At 45.1% G+C, this 21,217-nt stretch overlaps 1 protein-coding gene across 1 annotated transcript in view; it reads right to left on the bottom strand.

Annotated features, from left to right (window-relative positions):
• Positions 1 to 2,891: 2,891 nt before the first annotated feature.
• The window catches only part of BEAN1 (brain expressed associated with NEDD4 1), a 103,258-nt gene continuing 84,932 nt past the window's right edge, over positions 2,892 to 21,217 (bottom strand). The window contains exon 6 of the mRNA XM_036750051.1: positions 2,892 to 4,849. Coding sequence (XP_036605946.1) covers positions 4,504 to 4,849 — 346 coding nt within the window. The 3' untranslated portion in view covers positions 2,892 to 4,503. The remainder of the gene's footprint in view (positions 4,850 to 21,217) is intronic.

The following is a 21,217-nucleotide window of genomic DNA, read 5'->3' as shown; positions in this document are numbered from 1 at the left end:
GGACATTTCCAAATTTGAAGTCCAACACTATGGAAATTGAGGTCTAGAAGGAACCTTAGAGCATAAAATGTCTGCTGGGAGCAAATCTCAACCTAAAATATTGGCATTCTTCAGGACCTGAAAGAATATTTAGCCCAGCCCTTTCATTTTACAGATAAAGAAACTGAGGCCCAGAGAGATTAAATGACTTGTATGAGCTGGTATAGCTTCACTTAATTTAGTAGTCCTTGAAGGCATCGCTGCATTACAACATGGTACAATGCCTGTTGTGGGTAATGACCTTGAGTTTTTAAGAAAAGGGTAAATTACATACACCATACATTGCCTCCTCCACCAAAGTCCATCTCTTGTGCTTCTTTGCGACCTGAAGACAGCCCTGGGCTCATTAAGGCTATCTCCTCCCCCTTTCAGTGTGCTATGTGGGCATGGTTAGTGGTACAAGCTATGTGTACACACCATGTCATGTTCTGTGTGTTGGTCACACACAGCAAGTGTCGGTTTGGGGAAGAGATGATGTTGAAGCTGTGATACTAGAACTTGCCTCTCTGATCTGTCCATCTCATCCTTGTTGTTATTGTTGAGTCATTTCAAACTCTTCATGACCCCATTTGGGGTTTTCTTGGCAAAGATATTGGAGTGGTTTGTCATTTCCTTCTCTAGCTCATTTTACAAATGAGGAAACTGAGGCAAACAGGGTTAAGTGACTTGTCCAGGGTCGCACATCTAGTAAGTATCTGTCAGATTTGAACTCAGGTCCTCCTGACTCCAGGGCCAACATCCACTGTGCCCCCTAGCTGTCCTTTATCCCATCCTTCCTTTGAGTAATCTGATAGATATTGGATCACAGATCAAGAACTCAAGGGGACCTAAGAGGCCATTTAGTCCAACTCTTTCATTTCTCAGTTGAGGAAACTGAGGCCCAAGGAGGCTAAAAGTAGTAAGGTTAAGAAGCAGAATTAAAATCCAGGTCTCCTGACTCGTCATAACCTTTTGCACCATCCCACAGTCACTGACAAGCATCCCTTGGGCAACTAACATGCCTAAGGTGGGTTCCCTATGATTGGCAATTTGCTTGACTCAATTGTCTCACTCCTTGAATGTCAGAACCCTGCCACTGAGATTCAGACTAGCTTGGGTGTGGTTGGATGGGGGTGTGGGAATTCAGCAAGGATACTCTTTTAAAGAACCCGACTCCATTCAGGGCTGGGAGATGGGCAGCCTTAGAGAACAAGGTGAGTATGAAAGGAGCGAGGGAGGATAGTACAGAGGTAGAGAAACCAGGTTGCCTCGATTGGAGTCTCCCTTCTGGCCACTAGTCCCACTGTAGAGTGCAGTACAACAGCGGTCTGGATGAAGTGCGAAACAGTTCTTTATTGTGTAATTAAAAACAGCTCCACAGTCAACTCTTGATACATGTCTTCCTGGTGGTAAAAGCCAGAATGACCTGAAAGTTGAGTAAGGACTATTCTTAAAAAAATGTGTGGTCCCCTGAAGACCTCGGACCCAGTACTGCTGGAACAGGGCTGAAGATCGTAATCTGTATCAGGGACCCACACATTTGCCATAGTCTCAAAAAAAAAAATGATGCCAGGTTTCAGTTGAGATTAAAAAAAAAGTCATTCCAGCAAGTCATTTACAGCACATAACCAGCTGCAAAATCATCCTGTGTGAACAGTAAAACACTTTGTACCACTTACAGATTCTAATTTTCAGAAACATTCAGGTGAAGGCTTGCTGGGTTAAAAGTTATTTGCTAAATCGAGGCATTTGCATCAGCTGCTGTTTTTGCCGTTTCCTTTCCTTACAAGTTTCAATAAGGCAAGAAAAGCCCAGCTGTGCACTCGATTACTAAAGTTACATCTACAAGTGCTACATTGTTAGTTATTTATTTAGAACAAAGAAAGAATATATTGTTGCTCAATTCAGAGCCCAGCTCGAGAAAGAAAAATGTCCAGCTCCGTCTCTGTAGCCAGCTGCAAAAGCTGATGAGTCCTGAAAGTTTTTTGGTTGGTTCCCCACGCTTGCTACGGTGTGGAAGGAGGACAGGTTTCTTAGGAGACTCAAGGCCCTGCAGTGCATGTAAAAATCTATACAGTACGACAGAGAGAGAAGATAGATACATTTCCCCCTATAAAACAGTAATACCACCAAGGTGAACAGATAGCTGTTTGTAAACGATCCCTAGTATCCACAGAATGAGTAAGAACATCAAGGCGGAAACAGCTAAAGAGAGCCTTTGAAAAGCAGTGAATAGCACTGGCAGAAATTCGAATGTTAAATAGAGTAAAATATAAAAATCTTCATTTTTTCCTCCCCCCTCCTGTCCCCCAGCTCCTTAAAAAGTGATAGAAGAAAAGTCATAGCCCTTCACTGGAGTTGGAAAATTTAATGGAGGTGGGAGGAAACAAGAAACAGGATGAAAATCCCGGTATTTAAAAAATGGGCCATAGGGACCTAGGATTAGGGGACTGAGAGTTGGCAGGGACCATGAGGAATCATCTAGCCCAACCCCCTTATTGTACAGGTGAGGAAACTGAAAGTTTCAGAAAGGTTGTGCCTTGTCCAAGGTCACACAGGTAGTAGATAGAAGAACAGGGATTCCGCTTCAGGTCTTCTGACTCCAGCTCCCATGCTCTTTGGAAAATGCCACTGCCTCTAGAGTAAAAGCCCCAGCTTTGGGGAGAAGCAGAAGGAAGGTTAGGAGACGGGGTGGGTGGGTAAAACGGAACTTCTGGGTTGTTTCACTTTGCCTTTTTCAGGACCAACTCTGGAACAATGGCTCCTGGCAGTGGAGGTGGCCAATGTGGGTGGTTGTCCAATACCCAAAGCTCCCCCCAGTGGAGGAAAGTGGTGGAGGTTTTCAGCACAACTCCATTTTGACCCCACATCCACGACAGAACTCGATCAGTGCCTTTTTCCCCTCCTGAGACAGATTTCCTTCCTTAGCCTCTGTCTGTCCTCTGGTCTGGCTAGTTGGATCCCAGTCTGAATGTTCTCATGCTGATCAGAAGGAAGGTTTCTCATCTTATGGGACTGGAAGGGGTGCCAGTGGCCGGAGGATTCTGGGGCTGATCCCACACTGAGTTTCCCTCCCTCTTTTCTGGACTGTGTCTTTCTCACATTCTTTCTAGGAGATTTAAAGTCAAAGTCGTTTGGCCCATCATCCATGTGTTAACTAAATGTGCTTGTAGGGAATGAGAGGGATGATTTAAACACATCAATTTCTCTGGGAAAGCTCGCTTCCACAGACCCAATAAAGATAGGCTTGTGTATGCTGCCCAATCCATCTTATAGCCAAAAGGCTATTTTCTCCCTGGTTAAAATATCACTTGGTAAGTTTCTTTAGACTCTAGCTCCATAAGGACATGGACCTTACATAAACTTTATTATATCCCCTGGATCCCAGCATAGGGGACTGCATACAATAGGTACTTAATAGATATTTGTTTAATTGAACTAGCAGGTAAACCACTTGTCAAATATTGAGGAGTGATTGGGTCCAGGACACATCACCAGACCAAGGCAACTCTCACTCTCTTGTTAGGGCATTGTCCATTGGATCTACTAGTCCAAGACTTCAGAGAGGCTTGTGACAGAGGCTATTAATGCCAGAAAATGAGGGCCATGAGGTTTAGCTCTGTGAGGGGCTGCCTCCCTTTAAATAAACTCAGGCCCTGCTGACATTGGGACTCCATAAGTTCTTCTTGGCTGCCATTTTCCCCCACAGGCCAGCTCACGAGGTGGGCCTTCTGGGAACAACTTGACAGCATGGCTTACTTGGGTTCTTCTCATCCTGGCCAGCCAATGCTAGGGCTGTGTCAGTGGCCTGAGGATAAGTTCTGATCCAGGTTCTAGTCGTTGGTTTGAAGGGACCAAGGGTGCCTACCATTGGGCTCCTGCCCGGGTTGAGTTTTGTGGGTGGTGGATACCACTCTGTTGCCTCTTCAAGTTCATTTTAAAAACTCATTTGGAAGAGAGAATTCTTTTTCCATCGAGAACATGAGCCACTGTTGACAACACCTGTCTATTTCCCCGACCTCTGGCCCATGCTAGCACTCTCAGATCAACCAGTTTGTGTCTCTCTGGGGAGAGGACAGGGATGGGGGCAGAGAGCGAAGGGGACCTGGAGTATGGCAGAAATGGCCTAGGGACTGCCTGGGCTGAGGCTATAGCAGGCTAGGAAAGAATTCCCAATTCAGAGATCAGACTTTGATCACCCGGGTAACACCAACTTTCAGAACCTGCTGGGAAAGTGTGGGGAGTAGAAGGGGCTGGAAGGAAAGAAGGGCTAATGCCCCTGCACGTCCCAGATCCTGAAAGGGACAGGGAACAGAAGGGAGTTTTGTATGTTGGGCTGGTAGTGAAAGGTTCATTCTATTATTGAATGACCCCCGCCCCCAACCTCGAGGGTTTTGTGTTGTTGTTTTTCTCTGCATGTGTATACGTGTGTTTGCAGTTAGTTAGGCCCCGCTATGGAGTGGGGCTAGGGAAGGCCTCCCCTGGTTACACAGTCCTATCAAGAAGGGTCTGGTACTCAGCTGGGGAGCTCTTCAGACTCTGAAGGGGAAGGAGCACATTAGGGTCATGCACTACAGTTTCATAGGGAGGCACAGTTTCTAGGGCAATAGTGGAGATGACCGCCTGTCCTTGGGGAGATCTGATGGAACAGCCAGGATCCCCCTCGGCCACAGGCAAAGAAGCTCCCTCTTCATCCTCATCCCTCTCCTCTGCCGCACTGATCTGGATGGAGACATTCCTGTCCAGGCAAGGGTCATTCAGTGAGTATGGTGGAGGGTCTTCAGTGGGGATGTAGATTTGAGTTGACCCTGGTCCCACACACTCCTCGTAGCTGAAAAAAAAAAAGAGAGAGAGAGAGACTTCTAAGGCCTAGGTCTCAGATAAGGGCCCTTCCACCTCTCAAAGTATTGTTTTCTCTGTTTTCACATTTAAAGCTCAAGGGTCCTTCCCAGTTCTGACATCCTGTATGCTGACATTCTATGCCTTTAAATCTCTTCCAGTCAACATTCTGTGTTCTAACACCATCATCATCAGCATCATCAATGCCTAACATTAAGATAGTACCTACTGTGTGTCAGATACTGGGCTAAGTGCTTCACAAATATTTTTTCATTTGATCCTCACAACAAGCTTGGAGGGGAGGTGCTATCACTATCCCTATTTTACAGATGGGGAAGGGCAGCCAGGTGGTGCAGTGGATAGAGCACCAGGCTTGGAGTCAGGAGGACCTGAGTTCAAATATAGCCTCAGATACTTGCAAGCTGTGTGACCCTCATCTGTAAAACGAATTGGAGAAGGAAATGACAAACCACTCCAGTATCTCTGCCAAGAAAACTCCAAATAGGGTCACGAAGAGTTGGACACGACTGAAATGACTGAACAACAGCAGATGAGGAAACTAAGACAGAGATTAAGTGACTTGTCCAGGGTGACACAGCTAGGAAGTGTCTGAGGCTGGATTTGAACTCTGGTCTTCCTGACTTCAGGCCCTGTGCTCCATCCACTGTACCATCTTGCATCACTAACATTTTGTGTCCTAAGATTCCTTCCAGGCCTGATGTTCTATATTCATGTATTCTATGGAACTATTCTATAGTTCCAAGGTACTTTTTCATCTTTGATATTGTCTGCATGGCCTACGAACATAGCTCTGTCCTTGACCAGTCTGAGATACAAGAGGGGATGAAATTGTCCCTGCCCTGAAGAACTTACAGTCTAGACCAGGGGAACAAGACACATAGAGAATAACTGTAGCATAACATTCACAGTGAAGGAATAACTCAAAGTAGAGTATGAAGTGAAAGTGTTTTTGGAGCTAAGAAGGGAGAGAGAAGAAGACTTGGAAGGAACCATCATGGAAGGGGTGGAGGAGGAGGAGGAAGTGGGGGAGGAGGAGGTGGGGGAGGAGGTGAGGGAGAAGGAGGAGAAGGAGGAGGAGGAGGAGGGGGACAATGACAACAACAACGACGAAATTGACCTTGAAAGATGGCACAAGGAAGCGCCAAGGGAACTTTGGGTCAGGCTGGCGCGACATAAAGTTACAATAAATCAGGCACAGGATTCATAGACTCAGACTATTAGAAATAGAAGGGGCCTTTGAACAGAAAATGCTATCCCAGAATGTTAGTGGTGGAGAGGACCTTCGATAACGGAATGTTAGAACTGGGTGAATCCTTATGGCGGAATGGTTGAGCTGGATGGAACCCTAGAATGTACAGTGATAATGACACAGCCTATTTGAGCTCAAGGGGAACTTAGAACATGGGATCTTCGTGAGGGACCTTTGGACAGTGATTTGAGAGATAGAATAGAGTAGGGACCATAGAGGCCAACCTTCTCAGTTTACCTTTTCAATCTTACTGCCCCTTACTCCCCTTCACAAACTCTATGGTTCTGTCACACTGGCTTTTTTTCTGTTCCCCACAGAGGATGCTCCATCTTCTGTCTCTGGATCTTTGGACAGGCTGTTCCCCATGGCTGGAATGCACAACCATCTCAACTCCACCTCATAGAAGGCTGTGTCTCTTTAAGGCATAATTCAAGTCAGACCTGAATGCAAATCCCACCTTGGACATGTCATAGCTGTGTGACCCTGACAAGCTGCTTTGCCTCTATTTTCTTATCTGTAAAATGTGCATAATAATAGCCCCTGCTAGATTTATTGTTGGGATCAGATGAGATAATATTTATAAGGCACTTTGCAACCTTTAAAGCACCATGTGAACGCTATAATGATGATTGTAATCACTATTATTTGAAGACTCTCTTGATCTCCCCAGCTACAAATGCCTTCCCCATAAAAACTGCCTTGTGTCCACTATATATACGAATATATAAGATACTATATGTAAACATGATATATACATGTCTCTAGATGGAAATGTCATGTCTCTTTTTAGAATATAAGCTCCCTGAGGATAGGGATGATTTCATTTCCGGTTTTGTATCCCTAGCACCTAACATATGCATGACATACACCAGAGACTTCAGAAATACTTGTTAGTTGATTGACTGATCGAAGTGATTTGCTCAGGGTCCCAAAGTTCGGTTGTGGCACAGTTGAGTCACTAGAATTCTGTGTTTTTGAAAAGCTGGGGCAAATCTGCTGTAGAACTTCTCCTGGTTGGGGTTGGGAGGGTGGTTCTTGAGTCATTTTTGCCAGTTGCTTTCCTCTCCAGGATCATCAGCATTCCTCTCTCTTTATCCTTTGATTCTTTATTTTATTTTTTTTAAGGCAATCAGGGTAAAGTGACTTGCCCAAGGTCACACAGCTAGTAAGTGTCTGATGCTAGATTTGAATTCAGGTCTTCCTGACTCCAGGGCCTTTCATTCTTTTCTGACACTTCCCAGAAGCCCTCATCACCCTTCACACTCTTCCTGTTCTACACCCCATCTGCCAGACTGCTTCACCCTGCTCACTTGAACCCCATCCATGATCCTACCTCCACCATGATGCCGTCCTTGATTAAGAGGAACAAAAAGGATGTCTTCTTTGCTTTTCCTCTAACAGATCCCTAGCCAGGATGACAGCCTTTGAATATTGATAATTTGATACATCAGGTCATTTTACTTAAAATAAAAATCTCCCCCATGGATCCCTGTTGTCTATCACATTGAGTTCAAACTCTTCTCCCTAGCATTGGGGGTTCTCTAGTCAGCTGCTACCCTCTTTGAAGTCATTATTTTGTTGCTGTTGTTCAATTGAGTCTGACCCTTTGTGACCCCATTTGGGGTTTTCTTGGCAGAGATACTGGAGTGGTTTACTATTTCTTTCTCCACCTCATTTTACAGATGAGGAAACTGAGGAAAACAGGGTCAAGTGACTTGCCCAGGGTCATACAACTAGTAGGTGTCTGAGGCCAGATTTGAACTCATGAAAGTGAGTCTTCTTGCTTCCAAGCCCAGTGCTCTATCTACTACGTAGTTCATGCTATGGCTCTCCATGCACTCTGGTACAGCTAAAACACAGAACTCTGTCCCCTGCACTCTCCCCATGCCTTCACTAAGACTTGTACCCTGCCAAGAATGTTTGCTTCTCTTTCTTTGAATGCTGAATTTCTACCCATCTTTTAAATCTCGACTCAGATGCTTCGGCCTCTAGGAAGCCTACCCTCATTCTTCTTCCCTTGCCCCTTTCCCATCAGGGCTCCTGGGACCTCAGAGCCTTCTGTTTATACCTCTCTAATGGACTTATCATGCCCTATTGTGAATCCTATTGGGTTTGTGTCCTATTATCCTGCTAGACTGTGAGCTGCATGAGGGCATGGACTATGGCTTCACCTAAATGATGCATCTCTCTCTGGGTCTAGCACAGTATTCTGTAAATAGTGCTTGCTTAATAATGTCTGTTGAATGAATGTCCAAGTCACCAAGCAACTCAATAGCAGAGATGTCACTGGTATGTGTCTCCTGATTCCTGACCTGTTATTCAAATATTACACACTTGTCCCTGAGTGTCAGAGAAGAGGGACAGGAGCAGGGGTGAGGAATAGTCTGTCAGCCTGGACAACAGCACCACTCTGTGGAGAGTGGATGACAGATGGGCAAAATGATGCCCAAAAAAAGTGACTTGTGAAAGGTTGTGACGCCCTCTGACCCTGAAGAAGTGTGTATATCTGCTTGGAGGTTAGCAGTTTGCTCTCAGGGCTCACTCATTGGAAGAGTGTTCATGTGACTTGGCCAGAGGAGACTCTGGGTAGCCGTTAAGGAGCCCCCGAGGTTTTGAAAACCTAGATGTTGGTGCTTCTCTCTGTAGTAACTATGTATGTATTGCTATGGACAGATAGAAGCCCTGTCTGCTGATTTGTGTTATTTGCTCTGTTTATATAATTTCTGTTTGTGTTTTCTCTGAAGTTCAGGGTGAAGACTTTTTCCTCTGAACTAAGTGAATGATATATGCATATTTAATTCAAATGGGATTGTAAACCCCTTAAAATTACTCTCCTTAGAAAAGCAGATCAAAGAACCTGTGCTAGCAGCCCTGCTGTGTGCTGGTGTTATTGGCCTTACACCTCCACAGCAACTGCAAGCAGCATTGTTGTTACACCAGGGCTCAGTGACTTGCCCAGGGTCACATAGCTACTAAGAGTCTGAGGTCACATTTGAACTCAGGTCCTCCTGGCTTCAGGCCCAGCATTCTACCCACTGTGCCACTTAGCTGCCCTGCAGAGGATTAATACTGATGAAATCATAGATTATTGAATCATTGTGCAAACAAAGAGCAGACATTTATTAGGCACCTAGTAGATGCTGGTGCTATGCTAGGTGCCTGAGATACAAAGTACGGTTATTATCTAATTTGCATTAATATGGTGCTTTGTAGTTAGGAGGCCTGTCCACATACATTGGAGCTTCACAAAAACTCCACAGTAGGCAGGAAGCCCATTTTATTTTGAGGAAACTGAACCTTCAGAGAAGTCACGTGCTTTGATAGAGGTCATATAGGCAATGACATGGGAGGTTAGACTCAAAGGATTCCAGTGGTCCCTTTTAGGTCCAAGAATGTGTCACAAGGCCAAGACTCAGGTTTTTTCCTTTATATCATATTTTCTGAATTTGCATTTGGGAGGACCTGGGTTCAAATATCCAATCTGTCACTCATTAACTGCATGACCTCGGACAAGTCATTTTTATTTTCTCAGTCTTAGTTTCCTCATCTGTCAAAAGAAGGGATTGGACTAGACAAGCTTTAGGATCTTTTCTACTTTATTTTTTTTTGGAGGGGGGAAGGCAGCGCAATTAGGGTTAAGTGACTTGCCTAAGGTCACACAGCTAGTAAGTGTGTCAAGTGTCTGAGGCCGGATTTGAACTCAGGTCCTCCTGACTCCAGGGCTGGTGCTCTACTCACTGTGCCACCTAGCTGCCCCTATCTCTTCTAACTGTAGATTCTAGGATGTGGGGGGGGGAGTCTTTCAATCCCTCTTGTTCGAACGTGGCAGACCTCTTTTGGAAGCTAAGTGTTTTAGACGTGGTGGCAAAAACAGGGTTAACATCTCCATCTGAGGTGATTCCCTCTGCACCAGGAAAAGAAGGTGACTGTGGGGACAGTGAGTGGGGGTACCAGGGAAAAGAAATTCAGATCTGGCTTTATCGTCTTCAGTGGGACTGAGTATAAGTTGGGTTTGCTGCCATGGAAACCTAAGAGAGTTTAACTAAATAGCTGTCATTCATGAAGAATGACCTTGGGAGGAGGGGGAGGCTCTTGGGAGGGGAGGCTGAAAGTTGGGAGAACTTCTGGCCTTCAGGATCTAGGTGCAAAGCTGAAAAAACAATATGTATCTTTGATAGAAATGTTATTTTTGGCTTCATAAATCATTCAAGAGCCAGATTGCCAGAGAGATTCAGAAAAAGGAACAGGAATCAGAAGACCTGGGTTTGAGTCTTGGGTCTGACACTGTGACTAGCTGCTTAGCTCTGGGTAAATCCCCCAGCCTCTCTGGCCCTTGATTTCCTCCTCAGTAACATGAGGGGCCTCAGTGAGATGATGTCTTATGGTCCCTTTAGGAATGACCTTGTCTGTGTTTTGTCCTAACTTATCTGTATATGTGTTGTTTTCTCCCAGTAGGATGTAAGCAGTGACTGTTCCTGTTTTATCTCTCTATCTCCAGCGTCTACTACAGTTTTCTTGCATACAGCAGGTGCTTAATAGCTAGCATTTATAGAGCACTTGAATGTTCTATCATTTGAACAACCCTGGAAGTGGTGTGCGTGTGTGTGTGTGCGTGTGCGCACGCGCGTGTGCTTATTCCCATTTCACAGATGAAGAAACTGAGGCAGACTGAGATTAAGTGACTTGCCCAGGGTCATGCAGATAGTAAGAGCCTGAGGCAGGACTGAAACTCAGGTTTTCCTGACTCCAAGTTCAAAACTCTTAACTACCGCACCACCTGGCTGTCTAATACACATGCTTGCTGAATGGAGTTGAAGTCTAGGTTTCCATATACACCATCTGCATCTATCACATTTGTGCCCCAAAGGAGCCTGGGGAGCAAACAGTGTTTCAAAGATTCTGCCAATTAAACCCAAGGAGAATTTGGCATCCTCAGCGAGAGTGAGGTTCAGGGGCTTGTGTAACATGATGGCTTAGTTAAGACCATCTGTTCTAAGCGTGAGGCCTGTAAACCTTACCAGTTCTCAGCCACCAGTGTTGGCACCATACCCATCAATTATCACCATCATTCATTCAAAAGTCATTTAAGGGCTCACTATGTACAGTGGCACAGCGGATAGAGAACTGGGCCTGGAGTAAGGAAGACCTGTGTTCAAATCTGGCCTCTGACACTTCCTAGCTGCATGACCCTGGGCAAGTCACTTCACCCTGGTTGCCTCAGTTTCCTTAACTGTAAAATAAGCTGGAGAAGGAAAAGGCGAACCACTTCGGTATCTCTGTCAAGAAAACCCCAAATGGGGTCATGACTGAAAATGACTGACATATAGTTTCCTGAGGACATCTTGAGACAAAAGGGACTCCACTTACATCCTCACGGAATTTCACAATTGAATTACTAGCCTCCATTTCTGTAATACTTTAAGGGTTTTAAATTACTTTCTTCACAAGAAACCTCTGAGGTCAATAGGGCTTCAAGGGCTTCTTCTCCATTTTACTGGTGAAAAAACTGAGCCTCAAAGGGAGGAAAATGACAATTTCTCTAGGACTCAGTTTACCTAATTGTAAAATTAGGGGTTTGGACTAGATGATTTCTTTAAGATCCCTTCCAGCTTTATACCCTGTGACCCCATGCCCCTTACCAATGGCAAAGACCTGACTCCCCAATCCCTTGCTCTTGCTACTTCATCTCAGGACACACCCACATTCACACATTATCACATGAGATAATATTTGTAAAGTACTTAGCACGTACACAGTAGGTGCTTATTAAATGCTTCTTCCCTCCCCTCTCCCAATAACTCTATAGTCACAGTTCTAATTAAATGTGAGGTCCAAGGGAAGGAAGGTAACTAATTTCCAAGGTGGGGATCAGGAAAGCTTTCTTGGGATTGGCCCTGGAAGGGTTACAGGGCAGGGAGCAAGGTTAATGTTCAGTCTGTGACCAAGGTTAGGGGAGGTTTTCAGTCCATCAGCCAAACAGCATGCTCTATGTCAGGCACTGTGCTAAGTACTGGGGATACAAAGAAAGGCAAAAAACAGTCCCTGCTCTCAAGGAGCTTACATTCTCACTGGGGAGACACCATGCAGGCAACTCTGTCCAGACAAGATATAAACAGGACAAGGGGGTAATCTCACAAGAAGGCACCAAATAAGCTTAAAAAGGGCTGGGAAAGGCTTCTCATAGAAGGTGGGACTTTAGCAAGGGCTTGAAAAAAGCCAGGGAAGAAAGGAGGCAGAGATGCGAAGGGAGAGTGTTCCAGGCATGGCAGACAGTTGGTGAAAATGCCTGGAGTTGGGAGATGGAGTGTTACTGGATTACAGAGGTCAGATTTGAATTCAGGTCCTCCTGACTCCAGGGCCGGTGTTCTACTCACTGCGTCACTGAGCTGCCCCCTTTTTAATTTTTATTTTTTAGAAAAACTTTTAACTCTGTTGGTAGATGAACTAAGTTACTAAGGACCTACTATGTGTATGGTAGTGGATCAGTCTCTGGAAACACAGAGACAAAAAATGGCAGCCCTCGCCCTCAAGAGGTGCCATTCTCCTGGAGTGGGCAGCATTAGGTACTAGACTTGGAGTCAGGAAGATGGGTTTGAATCCCATGTCAGACTTGCTGTGTGACCTTGGGCAAGTCACTTAGCACTATCATCTCAGTTTCCTTGTACATAAAATGAGGGAGTTGGATTTCATGGCTAATCTAAGGTCCCTTCCAGGTCTAAAACGATGATTTAGATTTAAATTACATTGGGGGCAGCTAGGTGGCACAATAGGTGGAATGCTGGGTCTGGAATCAGTGAGACCCGAGTTCAAATCCAGCCTTAGATACTTACTTCCCTGGGCAAGCCACTTAATTTCAGTTTGCCTCATGTCCTCATCTGTAAAATGGGCATGATATGAGCACCCGCCTCCCAGGGTTGTTGTGAAGATCAAATGAGATGATATCTGTAAAGTGCTTAGCACAGTGCCTGTTGCATAGTAGGTGCTTTATAAATGTGCTATAACATAACATAACATAACATAACATGACATGACATAGCACAACATGATCTACGATATGATGTATAATATTGCTACATAAATATAATCATAATTATTATCTTGGGATAGTATGAACTCATGGCAGCCAGGTGGTGCAGTGGATATAATGCTTCAGAGCCTTACTAGTTGTGTGACCTTGGTTTTGTGTTTGCCTTGGTTTCCTTATCCGTAAAATGAGCTGGAGAAGGAAATGGCAGACCACATAGTGAAGAATGCACACAACTGGACAACAAGTATGAACTCAGAGGTGGGGACATTTCCTTTTCAATGCCTTCTCTACGACTGATATAGTCTTAGTTGCCTAGAAGAGTAGTGTTAAACTCCAATAGAAAGGGATCCCTGCAGGGTACAGGTTGGTTTAGAAAACCACAAATTAACACCATTTATGTTGGATTGTACATTTATTTCTTTTGTTAAACATTTCCCAATTACTTTTTAACCTGGTTCTGGCCCAAGATGCTAGGACTCTGAGCTGAGGTCTCTGGCTTTGCCCATTCAGAGGTTTGGTGACTTACCCGGGGTCACAGAGGTGCCACATGGACCCAGGTTTTCCTGACTTCAGAACAAGCTCTCTAACTACCACGCCATGCTCCTCATTTCATTTTTGCCCTTGTATACCCTTGCCTAGCACAGTGTCTGACACATATTAGGTAATTAATAAATCCTTGTCGATTGACAGGTTGGCCACAGACATAGGCAGTCACAGGCTATTCACTGGTCTAGAAAGGGACAACTTTGTGTTTAAAGGGATTAATTAACCTCACAAATGAAGGCCAAATTTAAAAAACAAAGAGTTCCATTTGAGCAGGTTGGTGAAAAATAACAGAGGTTTAACCAAGAGGCAGCTCCAGGGAGGGGAGATAAGGAATTTAAGAGTCTGGTTCCCAGCTGCTCCTGGTGGATGAAAAATAACCTTTCCCCCACAAATTTAAGGTGAAATGGAAACCTATTTCCTAAGAGATTGAGATGGAGAGAAGTGATTGGAACACTTAGCATCTCTGTGGCCCTTGGTAAGGCTTTTCCCAGTTGTTTGGTGGTGATTAATCAGTGAAGCCAGCCTGAGACCTCCAGAGATGGCCAATATTATCACTGCTGTTTTCCTAGGCAGGGGAGGGAGCCACAGAGGTTAAGTGGTTGGCCTTATAGCAATGGTGCTCCTGTCCCAGAGCCATGAGCTACAGCTGAAAAGGGCTCTAATCTCCTTCTCTTCTTTAAGGATAGTGGATTAATGGATTGCATGTAGTAGGTGCTTAATAAATGCTGGTTTTCTTCCCTTCCTCTTTCTTTCCTTCTTTCCTTCCCTCCTTCCTTTTTTACTCTCCCTTCTCTCTTTCCTTTCTTCCTTCCATCCCTCCCTCCTTCCTTCTTTTACTCCCTCCATCTCTCCCCTCTTTCCCTTCTTCCTTTTTCCCTTCCTTCTTTCCTTCCCTCTCTCCTTCCTTCCTTCCCTCTGCTCCTTTCTCCCTCCCTCTCTTCCTTCCTTCTTCCCTCCCTCCCTCCCTCTCTTCTTTCCCTCCCTTCTTCCCTTCTTTCCTTCTTCCCTTCCTCTCTTCTTTCCTCCCTCCCTCCCTTCTTTCCTTCCTCCCTCCCTTCTTTCCTTCCTCCCTTCCTTCCTTCTTTCTTTCCTTTTTGCACTGAATGACAGGCCAGGATCTTCTGCCCAGACCAGCCAGACTTTGAGGGTGCTTTTCTTCTGGTATGCCATGCTGTATAAGCAACATGGGGTGGGAAAAAAATTCCCAGAAAAGAATAAGGCAGTTTGGATTCTAGTGCTGACTTTTTCATTAACTAGCACATGAACTAGCTGTTAATCACCTTCCCTCCCTCCTTGGTTTCTTCTTCTGTAAAACATGGCATTCGATTAGATAGTTTCCCTAAAGTCCCTCCTGGGAAAGCTAGGTGGTGCCATAGCGTATAGAACACTAGGCCTGGAGTCAGGAAGACACCTTCATGAGTTCAAATCCAGCCTCAGACACTTACTAGCTGTGTGACCCTGGGCAAGTCACTTCCCCCTATTTTCCTCAGTTTTCTTATCTGTAAAATGAGCCGGAGAAGGAAATGGCAAACCACTGCAGTATCTTTGCCAAGAAAACCCCAAATGGAATTACAGAGATTTGGAGCTGACTGAAGAACAACAACCAAGTCCCTTTTGACCCTAAGGGTCTATATTCCAAGATTTCTTCCTGCTCTAACATTCTATGTCCTGCTGGTTGTGGTGGAACATGTCTATAATCCTTACTTCTGGGAAGGCAGAGGCTAGGGGATTGCTTGAGCATAGCTCTGAGCTGTAGTAGGCTAAGCCAATTGGGTATCTTTGCTATGTTTAATACCATAATGGGGAGTCACTGGGAATGGGGGGCACCAGGCTGCCTGGGGGGTGAACCAATATAAATTGGAAATTTGAGAGTAGGCCATAGTTTCCATGCTAATCAGTAATGGGATTGGACTGGTGAGTAGCTATGGTCCAGCCAGAGTGAGATAGGGAAACCAAGTCTCAAAAATTCCCTCAAAAGTCAACCATTCTATGTACAATGTTCTAATATCCCATGTTCTCAGGTTCCCTTCAGCTTTAACATTTTGTGGTCAGAAAGAAAGGAGAGAAAGGAGATTTATTACTATATGGTATTGTTTTTGTTGTTGAATGAGAGGGAGAGGGGAAGGGAAAGGTATGTATTGTGGGAGGGGTAGAGAGAGAAACTCTCAACAGTGTCCTCAGGGGTGCTTGGTGATATGGGGCCTCTTGTCAGGCCCATAGGTTACCTCCTTGCCTGGGGTTTACAAGTGTCTTAGAGCAGAGGAAGCTCTCCAAAGGAATGGGACAAGAGCATGTCTTGTCTGACTAAGCCCACTGGAGACTGTGAAGGGCAGAGATACATCAGCTTGTCTGCTTTCCCTTCAGGCCTGTCATCTGGCAGAATATCTCACATGAAATCAATATGACAGGCAGTGCAGAGGCTTGCCGATTCATGAGGGAATCAGCAGCCTCTGGGGAGGGGTGCTGGTGACCTCTTCAGGGTTGTCAGGATGAATTGAGCAAACAGCTATTTGGGGTGGGACAATCCTGGAGCACTTCAGGACCCTGACCAAACCATGGGGCTCTGAGGCCCAATTCCTCCTAACTCGGTGTGGAAAATCATTTCAAAAAGCATCCAAACTCCTTTGTGCAAGTGGCTGCTTTTAAAAAATGCATAGGAGAGGGATCTGGTCCAGCTGCTGCCCCTGTGTAACCTTGGACAAATAATTTCCCCTCTCTGGGCCTCAGTATCCCCCCTCACTCAAATGAGAAGGTTTGGCTAGATCCTGCGTAAGGTCCTTTCCAGCTCTGACACGCTATATGTCTACTTTCAGATTTCCTGACACTGAGCTCCCAGGACACTGAAGTCGGGCAGGAGATGGGAGAGAGGAATGACAAGTGATGAGGACCTCACTTATCTGGCTTTTTACCAGTCATATGGTGGGCTTAAGCCCTCTGGTTCCATCATCCTAGGATTCCAATGCTAGAGTTCATCCAGTCCACTCTTTCATTTTAAATATGAGAACATAGGCCCAGATAAGGAAAGCAACTTATTTCTGATCAATTTAAGTTAATAAATGGTAGAGGCTGGAATTTGAACCCAGGTGTCTTCCCACAGTACCATACTGCCTCCTAGTCAGGATCTAGGCTGGGAGGCAATGTATATTACCTGGCACCCTGTAAAAAATCAGGTCTAATTTGACCTCCTAGGACACCATTTCTTCCACTTGGAGGCTGTCCAAATGACAAGAACTGGGGTCAGAGAACCTGAGTTCTAATCTCGCCTCTGTCACCTATAACTCAAGTTCACCATCTGCGTGGCTTTGGCTAAATTGTTTAACCTGCCTGGGCCTCACCTGCCTCATCTGTCAAAGGGAAATGGTAATAACACCTACCTTATGGGGTTGCTGTGAGGACTGAATGAAGCTCTCTGTAAACCTTAGAGAGCTATGTACATGGGAGAGAGCCAGGGATAGGATCACAGGGTCATCGCTTTAAAAGTCCTGGGGGTGCAAAGAAAGGCCCAGAAATGGGAGCTCCTAGTCTAATGAGACAACATGCAAATAGCGATGTACAAAGAAGATACAGACCAGAGACAAGGAAAGACTGGAAAGGCCCCTTGCAGAAGGCAGGGTTTTAGCTGAGACTTGAAGGAAGGCAGAAAGGCCAGGGGGCAGAGGTGAGGAGGCATGGGGGACAGTCAGGGAAAATGCCTGGAGTCAGGAGATGGGGGTATCTTGTGTGGGGAATGGCAAGGAGAGGAATAAAGTGTAAGCAGACTGGAAAGGGTGGGGAGAGCCAGGCTAGGCAGGACTTTAAAAATCAAATGTAAGATTTTCTATTTGACTGTAGGTGTAATAGGGAGCCATGAGAGTTTACTGAGAAGAGGTGGGGTGGGATGCAGAGGACTGCACTGACATGTTCAGATCCTAAAAGAACCAGAACCAGAACCAGCTCCCTTGCCTCCAAGTTCAGGGCTCTTTCCAGTACAGGATGGTGCTTCTCCTAGTCTTAACAGTCTGTTCTGAGCCAGCCTAGCTCCTTGGTTTAGAAATCTGTCACATTCAATTCATAATTCCCTCTCCAGTTTTTTTTCCCTGTGGCCACAGTTCAGCTTTGGGCCATTGGAGTGTGTTTTCTAGGGTTCATTCACAAAGGAAATAGAATATACAAAATGAGAAATGATATACCAGGGGAAGGTCATTAGACGTGCAGATAAAAGCAATCTACTCAGTTCCAGACTGCGTGGCACCTAAGCTTTCTAACCTAATCCTTAAATTAAATTCCCCAGGCTTAGCATGTCCTGTGTTCTTTGCTAGGCCAGAAACCCCAAGCCAGGACGCCAGGCTCCTTCACTGCTGCAGATGCGAATGATGTCTCTCTCCCTCAGCACCCTCCAACACTGCAGGGCTGATTTGAACATTCACCCATCTGTGCTCAATGGACCAAGCTTATTGGTTCATCTTTCCAATCAGACAGTTAGGAAGCCACCAGATGGCATGAGGGGATGGGGGTGTTTACTCTTCATGTTTCCATGGCATCCTGTTTCTGATTGATTCTTCCCTCAATCAAGAGGGGAGAAAATGACATATAACCAATATAGGCCGTAGTCCTATCATCTCAGAAAAATCAGAATCATTCAACCCGACACTTGGCTCAACCCTGCAGTTTGAAAAACACAACTTTGTTCCTTGAAGCCATGTGGTGGAGTAGAAAGGGGAAGAATTTGGAGTTCCGAGACCTCGGTTTGAATCCCAGCTTTACCACTAGCTGGGTGAGCATGGGCAAATCACTAATCCTGTCCCAAGTTTCAGTGTCCTGGTCTATAAAACTGTTGTTGTGAGGAAGTTCTTTGCAAAACTAAGAACTATGGAAATGTTGGCTGGTTTAACGTCATTACACAGCCCCACTGCCATACTGCCCTCATAGCTAATGAAAGCCTTGTCAAGGTGGGCCACGTTATTATTGTGTTGTTTGTGCTTTGTTCTTGAAGAGGAGACCATGACATCAGGGAGGTGATGCCATGACATGCAAATGAATTGGATTTAAGTGAGGGAGGGCTGTGCAAAGTCACCAGCTTCACTTTCTTCTCTGGAGCCATCTGGGTCCAGTGGCAAGATATAGATCAGGAGGACTGGAGATGGCCCCAGATGCAGTGGGAGACCTTGGCCTTTTTAAGCTAAGGTCTTGTCCAGGTCTCAGTTTGACTGAAGCAACACCCATTCAGTAATTAAGGCTAAGTAGGAAATGAGGCAAAGAATGGCTTCTTTTACCTAGTCAAAAAAAAAAATCAATCTGGGAGGGGAAGACCCCCAGGGTTTCTGGCCAAGATAGAAACAGTTGCTAATTCACATTCACTCTGAGCCATCTGGGCCCAAACAATGACCAGGTTTGGGACTTATCTAGCCCATAAACTGAGAGAGGTTTCCTTGATCAAAATTTACATTCCTTTGGGCAGAGCACCCATAGGTAAGGGAATTATACCCTATGTGGACAGAGGGAGAAGAAGGAGAAAAGGAAAGGAGAGGAGAAGAGAGGAGAGGAGAAGAAAGGAAGAGGCAGGAAGAAAGAGAAGGAAAAGGAAGGAAGGAACTGGCCAGCTGGGTCCCCAGTGGGGTAGTTCGTACTACTCACAGGTTGTTAGCAACATGGAAATGAACAAGAGAACTCCCTGCTTTGTTCTCCCCGCTCCTCCATCCCAGGAAAAGTATCAGGCCCTTTTCCCCTTCTGATGGGAGAAAGTGAAGCAGAATTAAGAAGCCTCTTGATGAGAGTGTAAAAACTGGCTTGAAGCTTAACATCAAAAGGTCTTGAAAACTAGTCCCATCACTTCCTGGCAAACAGAGGGAGAAGAAATGGAAGCAGTGTCAGATTTTATATTCTCGGGCTCAAAGATCACTGCAGACAGCGACTGTGGCCATGAAATTAAACGATGCTTGCTCCTTAGATGGAAAGCTTTGGCAAATCTGGACAGCATACTAAAAAGAAGAGACATCACCTTGCTAGCAAGGTCAGAGCTGTGGTTTTTCCAGTAGCAATGGATGGCCGTGAGAGCTGGACTATAAGGAAAGCTGAGCACTGCAGAATTGAATTGTGGTCCTGGAGAAGACTTTTGAGAGTCCCTTAGACAGCAAAGAGAACAAATCAATCAATACTTAAAGAAATTAATTCAGGCCCTTTACTGGAAGGTCAAACACTGAAGTGGAAGCTTGAATCCTTTGGCCACGTAATGAGAAGTTGGGACTCATTGGAAAAGACCCCGATGTTTGGAAAGATTGAAGGTGAAAGGAAAAAGGGACAGCAGAGCATGAGATAGCTCGTGTCATGGAAACAATGATCATGAATTTGGACAGATTTTGAGAGATAGTGGGGGACAGAAGGGCCTGGAATGCTGTGGCCCATGAGGTCATGAAGAGTTGGACATGACTAAACGACTGAACAACAACAACTTTCCTCCAAGGTCCCCAAGTTAGTATGGATCTGAGCCCACATTCCTTCCCTCCACCAGGACCTTGAGAAAAGATGGCTTCTTCTTACTTGGTTTTTCCTTTGGAGTAGGAAGCATTTATAAACCTTGTTTAGTGAGAACCTTGTAGACAAGAACTCTTCTGGGTTCTCAGGTTGAAAAAAATCATGACAGAAGGAGGATATTATCATATTCCAGCTGCAGTAAGTCTAAGAACTGGCCCTATCCCAGAGGCTACCCTTCGTCTTTCATTCATTCATTCATTTATTCGATAAGCATTTATTAAGCACCTATTCCACGAAAAGTAAAGTATAAGCAAAGCTTAGAGAGATGCAGGATTCTTGGCTCAGTAAGAAGGCAGATGAAATTCAGTTTTATGCTGATAGCAACAATCCGAAGCACTTTTATGATTCCCCGAAGACGATTTATGGGCCAAAGACCTATAGTGTATCTCAACTACTCAGTGCTGATGGAGGCACATTGATTAGTGATAAGCACATGATCCTAGAGAGATGGGCTGGACACTTCCAGAGTGTTCTCAACAGACTGTCATCAATCAATACTGAGGCCATCGACCATTTACCTCAGGTTGAACTCAATTCCTCCCTAGCTGAAGTTCCAACTGAAGAAGAGGTTTTGAATGCCATTAGGCTCCTTTTATGTGGCAAAGCACCTGATGCTGATTCCAGTCCAGCTTAGATTTACAAGGTAGGGGGTCCACTGTTCATACAAAAGCTTACTGAAATTTTCTGGATTATATGGCAAGAGGAGGTTATCCCCCAGGAGTTCAAGGACACCTCCATTGTCCATCTCTATAAAGGTAAAGGAAATAGACTGTCTTGTGACAGTCACAGGGGAGTCTCTCTTTTAGGTACAAAAGCACTGTACTCACTGGAATACCAGGCAAATGAAACAGTCTCTGCCTTCATGCAGCTTCTGTCCCATTGGAGGGGAGAAGTTTGCAGTACAACCCATACAAGGGGCAATTGTTTTATATCATTAGAGGCCTAGCAATCATCAAAAAAAAATAGACATTACAAAAATCCAAAGTAAGGTATAATATCCACAAGGT

The sequence above is a fragment of the Trichosurus vulpecula genome, chromosome 3 (assembly GCF_011100635.1).
Source record: "Trichosurus vulpecula isolate mTriVul1 chromosome 3, mTriVul1.pri, whole genome shotgun sequence".
Lineage (NCBI taxonomy): Eukaryota > Metazoa > Chordata > Mammalia > Diprotodontia > Phalangeridae > Trichosurus > Trichosurus vulpecula.
Note: the sequence above shows the minus strand (reverse complement) of the source record. Positions and strands in the feature narration are given on the sequence as shown.